At 46.0% G+C, this 6,281-nt stretch overlaps 1 protein-coding gene across 1 annotated transcript in view; it reads left to right on the forward strand.

Annotated features, from left to right (window-relative positions):
• The first annotated feature begins 4,239 nt into the window (after positions 1–4,239).
• LOC103370691 (malate dehydrogenase, cytoplasmic) overlaps positions 4,240–6,281 on the forward strand; it is a 12,957-nt gene continuing 10,915 nt past the window's right edge. The window contains exons 1-2 of the mRNA XM_008299823.1: positions 4,240–4,345; positions 5,828–5,926. Of these exons, the coding sequence (XP_008298045.1) occupies positions 4,343–4,345; positions 5,828–5,926 (102 nt within the window). The 5' untranslated portion in view covers positions 4,240–4,342. The remainder of the gene's footprint in view (positions 4,346–5,827; positions 5,927–6,281) is intronic.

Below are 6,281 nucleotides of genomic sequence, written 5' to 3' on the forward strand. Positions count from 1 at the left end.
TACATTAATTAATTCCAGGATGTTCTTGTGGTTTTTCTTAGCCAACTGCTGTAATCTTTTGGAAACACCAAGACAGTGGCCGCCTTTCTAAAATCCATTTCTCATGCAGGTAGCGCCCCCTGCTGGTGTTGAGAAAGCTTTAGTGGTTTTCTGACAGAACTACACAAGCTTTCATACATTTTACATGTAGTTCTTGGCCTTCGCTTTCTTTCTGTTCCTGGTGAGCAGTCGTACATCAAACATGCTAAACAGTAAATAAGCCAAACAGAGCAGTGGTGCATGTCTACGACCTCAACAAGAGGAAGAGTGACTGCTGTCTGCTGAGGGGAAGGGAAATCACCACGGACTGTCAGGATGAACCTTCGCCCAGTGGTTTCCTGAAGCGACGGCGGCCATCTTGGCAGCGCCTGAGTCCTCTTAACTAAATCCAAAAGTGAGCAAAGAGGTGGAGCTGGAGTGGAGCTGAGGTGGTCCATGCAAACTGTCCTGATGATGATGACTCTCACTGACACGTAGAACAGCCAGACCCTTAATCACCCACTACACCTAAAGCAGGTGGGTTGTATGAAATGGTTAAATTATCAGGGTTTTTTTGTAACAGGCTCTGAACGTGTTTATTTCTGCAGCAGAGTTGGATGTTTTACCAGAAAAGTTTTGGGGCCTGCAAGTGGACATTCAAGGAACTGCAGCTTTTGTCACTTCTGTGTTGTTTAGAAATTAATCAGCTCCTCTGATGAGGTGCAGGCAGTCGTTTTCAATCATTAAATAATAAGAAGCAATGCTAAACAATCTGCTTCATAAGAAAAAGGTGAATAAATAATATTCTGAACATACGACAGCAAGAAGACGACTAAAATGTCACCAGTTGAAGAAAAGGGCCGAAGAAAAAGTACAGATCAGACCTCCTCTCCTCAGGCTCTCTAGATATCAGTGATTTGAAATCTAACTCGTCAGCTTGTTCTAAAACCTGAACAGGAGGNCGGTTAGAGGGATTCAAGATTTACCCTTCACGTGCGCTCTTGGTGGGTTTCTTGAGCATTTCATTAATATTTAGGATAATTCCTTCAGGATATGTTTCTTGAGAAAGTTTCAAGACACTCCACACCTGGTCCATGTGTTCTCCAGGCTGCATTAAGGCTCTTCAGGGCTTTTCTCTTCTGAGATTTGTTAGTTTTGATCAGTTACAGAACTGCTCATGTGGGACCAGAGATAATGCAGATTTTCTATTGTGTCATTTGCAATTCCAGGCGTTCTGTCGTAAATCCGGCTCACAGCCATCCTGTTAAACAACTACTGCAGTTCTGCTCTTGGCCACGAGATGTCGCCAGAGTTTAGGAAAATGCATTTGCGTTACATTATGTGAGTGCCAATGAACGTATTTAAAATTGGTTAAAATTTCATCAGAAGATGTGGATGTAGTTCAGTTGTTCTCAGACTTTTTCCTTCAGCCCCCCGTCGCCTTAAATAGTGATGAAATGAGCCACTTTAAATCTACTGACATTAAATAAATATCATGAGCAACAACTTAACAACATGCTCAGTGATCAGTGACAGCAACGAGGGGGATAGTGGGAGCCTCATCAGTCATTGTTGACACCATATCAAGAGCAGTAGCAGGAGATCCTCAGCTATTGGATGTGGTTTCTTGCACTGGTGCTGCCAACTTTCTCTGTTGGTGGCATGAGCTAATGATTTCATCGCCCCACTCCCTTATTTTGGATCAGCATTGCCACAACTATTAATCCACCATGCAGCTGATGAATAGTTGTTTTTGCTGGAGATGCATGATATAGCGGCGACCACATCGTTATCGGCCGATATTAGTATTTTTTCCGATATATCTGTATCGATCTGATGAACAAATTTAGCCCATGACTGTCTAACATCAGCGCCTTCGTCTCTACGTCTGATATCGCTGCTATTTCACAGATGTTTTTACTTAAATGGTCCTTTAACGTTAAATATGTTCAAATATGTTAAATGTGTTTTATTCTTGTTACGTAATGAAGACTATGTGGTCTAATTTGGGCTTCTTTTGAATAGTTTCTCACAGTGCTTGCTGATACAAATTTTTCAGTGTGAACAAAAACTTAATATCGACATCAGTGATATCGGTTATCAGTGATATCAGAAATTTTAATATTGGGTGTCGGTATCGGCCAGAAATGTTAATATCGTGCATCACTAGTTTTTGCACAACTTAGTTATGTTGCAGTGATTTTCTGTGATACAAGACTTGACACTTGTAAAATGTTTTAACCTGAAAATATATTTATTTTGTCACCAATCCTCTTCTGATATGTGCCATTCACTGGACACAGGCTAAGCAATTGCTGAAAATGCCCATGGGTCGATGGTGCATTTTACCGATGTTCCCTGAACGCCTCACGTGCTGCTCCGGTAGACGCTACGTTTTACCGGATGTCCAGNAAAAAGTACAGATCAGACCTCCTCTCCTCAGGCTCTCTAGATATCAGTGATTTGAAATCTAACTCGTCAGCTTGTTCTAAAACCTGAACAGGAGGGCTGTAGCTTTGGTGGCTCAGATTCATTGAACCTGAAGCTTGCGTCCAACCATCACCGTTCAGACGTTTGGCGCCGGGACTCGGGTCCCCCCATCCAGCATCCTGCCAGTATTTTTATGTTCTCGGGTTCACAGTGATGCTGGCCTGTAGTGACAAAACAAACACACATCCATGGATCAGTCCACAACGTAAACACTGTCTACACACACAGGTGCTGCTGGTACGAGCGTGCATGAATGTGAAACACTCTGAACTTCCTACAGCTGCTATAAAACACTATGATTAATGCAAAAATATATTGTTGCTTAAGTGTTTTTATGTGTTTCACTTTACAACTGTCGATTTTACAACTAAAACTTTATCTTCGAATAATCCTTTCCTGCTTTAAAATGGCTTATATGGAACTCTACACTGTTCCTCTAGAGTGTGCAGATCTATAAAGCCCTGACTTCTCTAAGCTCCAGCACACCAGCTCACCCATGACTCTGATTAAACACTGTAAAATGTTTGCATGTGCAAGAGCCAACTGGAAGAAGACTATTTGGTCTGATGAGACCAAAATTGAACTGGGGAGTTCATTCATTTGAAACAGTACACATCACAAACCTCCTCACTGTGAGGCACGGTGTGGCAGCATCATGATGAGGAGGGACTTGTTGGCAGCATGCCCGGGAAGGAAAAGGCTGTAAATTTAGAGAGGGAAATTAATGTGCCCAAGTAAATCCTGGCGGACAAACCGGTGCCGTCTGCAAGAGAACCGCAACTTGTTCTCCAGCTAGACGGTTAGCCCACGACCAAAGCTACACAGAAACAGGTAAAAGACAACAAGGTGAATGTTCTNTGAAAATGCCCATGGGTCGATGGTGCATTTTACCGATGTTCCCTGAACGCCTCACGTGCTGCTCCGGTAGACGCTACGTTTTACCGGATGTCCAGGCAGCTCTGTGCGATGGGTACAAAGTCAGAGCCGAATGCCCGCAAAGCAAACAGCTATTTTGTTATGATGTGTGGTTCTTGGAGAGGTTTCAAGAGTCCCATGTGTTCCCCGGGTTACTGGTCTTAGAGGCGTCCCAGTGCTCCTGAGTCCAGATCACATACTGAGAGGTGTTCAGTTGCAGCACGTTGAATAATGCAGCTCATTATTTTCAGGAGGGGTCTGTGAAGACTCTCAGTCATCCAGGTGGTGGTTGTTCTAGTGGATTAATCGTAGCAACTGGACTTGCTTGAGATCCACCTACTGACTAGTTGGGAGTTCCACATACTGATACCCTGAAGGATCCATTAACACCTGAGTTTCGGGTTCAAGTGGGGGTTTGTTGCTCCTCCCCCTCGTTATGTGAGTCGTGAGTGCCACATAACGACTCACATAACGGGGTGAGTCCACAATAGGGTTCGTTAGGGTCTCCTGTGGCGAGATGTGGATGTGGTTTCAACCTCCTGGGGAGAGTTCTTAAGACTGAGCATCAGGACAAACGATGCAGTTCCGGCGGCGGCCACCAGATGTCGCCAACGCGCAGCTCCAGGATGCTCGGTTTAAAAAGGAGGCTTTTCAGAAAATCATCTACCATGTTTGGCTCAGGGTGGGCGGGGTTTGAGCGGAGCGGTGCATTCTGGGAGGACGTGTTCTTTTCACCAGCTTGGCTCGATCAAAAGACTCGCACGAGCGCTGTGAAATGACTACAAGTCCCGTGGTGGGCGCGGAGCGAGTCGGTTCAGCGCCTGACTGTACAATACAGGGATAGAGGTGACCCCTCCGTCTAGTCCGACTCTGAGCAGGGAGAGCAGCCGCGGCACAACCGACGCATCTTCAACTAAAAATGGTAAGATATCATCTACCTGCAGCTACCTGAGAGCGGAAACACAAGCATAGACGTGCTTTATCAGAGCATTGGTCTCCTCAGAGTAAATTTAACAGTTTGCTCAGTGATGTGCTGATAGTTGACATTGACAAGAGGGCGTCTTGATTTGAATGATATTAGTGTTTTTGTTGTTTTAATGGCGGTTGTCTGGATGCATAATACAAGTCCAAGGACGGAGCTGCGGCTCGTTGCGCACTTACAGCCCCGGAGGTAGCGGACGGAGGAAACCTGCAGATTAGCGTTTGGCGCAGAAAGAGAGACAGAGAGAGACAGACAGTGCACACTAGATGTTTATAACACTTCGCTGTACATTCATTCATCTGCCTCCATTTTAATATCGGGTGGCGTGGCATCCGCGTGACGTCACATCAGCGGCCTTACGAGGAGCCAATCAGGGCCGCAGCTTCCGCGGGTTGAATCCCGGCTCTCTACCGGCAGTTAGACGTGTTTTTTTGTTCTTGTCAGACACGTTGCAACCACATTTAATATGATGCAAGCAGACCTGAGAATATACCGGAAGCATCTTCTTTTCCCCTCCAGCTGGTCAGCATCACGCACAGAGCCTCAAATACACTCCTATCCCTGTCAGTGTTCTACCTGCAGAACTACAGAAGGACACCATGAAACCAGAAAGACTAAAATCATACTGAGCATCATACCAGCTCATGCTAGTCTGCAAATTAAATGTTCTGCACTTCTACAGCTTGTTTCTCATTCACCCATTCACACCAATGGCTGCCATGCAAGGTGCTGCCTGCCATCGGGTTCAGTGTCTTGCCCAAGGACACTTGGACTGTGTCAGGGGGTCCATCGAACCCCCAACCTTGCAATCAGAGGACAACCTGCTCTACCATCTGAGCCTAGCCTTCATGCTAGTCTGCAAGGTCATCCTGCTCTGCATGAATGTCTCTGTGGAGGTTGTTGGTATGTCCTCGTCATGCAAAGGGCAGATTTCGGGGGCAGCTGTGGCTCAGGTGGTAGAGCGGGTCGGTCAGTGATCGGACGGTCGCCGGTTCAATGGTGGTTCATGGTGTCCTTGGGCAAGACACTTCACCACCTTGGTGTGAATGAATGGATTGTCTGTTGTTTGGTGGTCGGAGGGGCAGAATAGCAGCCACGCCTCTGTCAGTCTGCCCCAGGGCAGCTGTGGCTACAACCGTAGCTACCACCACCAGATGGATGTGTGTGAATAAATAACAGTGTAAAGGGACTTTGAGTGTCTAGAAAAGCGCTGTGTAAATGTGATCTATTATTATTATTATTTCCTCAGGAGGAGGAAGAGACTAAATTCACTGTGAGGATCACATCTGCTCAATTTACATTTTCTAACTTGGAAAAATGAAGAACAGTCAGAGCAACAACGCTAGCTGCTGCCGCTTCATCTCCTCCCCCTGTTGTTTATCTGGGTCACGTATGAACCTCTCTCCCTTTCTGTCCTTTCAGGCCGAACCGATCCGTGTCGTGGTGACTGGTGCTGCTGGCCAGATTGCCTACTCCCTGCTGTACAGCATCGCTAAGGGAGATGTGTTCGGGAAGGACCAGGTAAGACCCGGCCTGAGCTCTGATTGCATAACCCGCAGCAGCTGCAGAACCCTCTTCCCCCTGAAGCAGACGGACAGCTGGGCGGTGTGCCGTGTGGGGCTTGACTGTTGCATAATGGCATCACCATGAATAATGAACACGCTATCGTGGTGGGATGCCTTCAGCTTACTGGAGTCCTTTATCAGTAATGCAGTGGAGGAAAGAAGGAAAACAAAGGGGTCATTGTAGCTGCTACAGAAGGAAAAAAACATGACAGGATTTTAAAAGCAAACCCCTGATGGTTGGCCTATAATACGTATTACACTCTGCTTGAGATTCAAAACTTTGGTTCTGATATTTATACTGAACAATAAAC

This window comes from Stegastes partitus, unplaced genomic scaffold, assembly GCF_000690725.1.
Source record: "Stegastes partitus isolate 25-593 unplaced genomic scaffold, Stegastes_partitus-1.0.2 Scaffold31, whole genome shotgun sequence".
In the NCBI taxonomy this organism is placed as follows: domain Eukaryota; kingdom Metazoa; phylum Chordata; class Actinopteri; family Pomacentridae; genus Stegastes; species Stegastes partitus.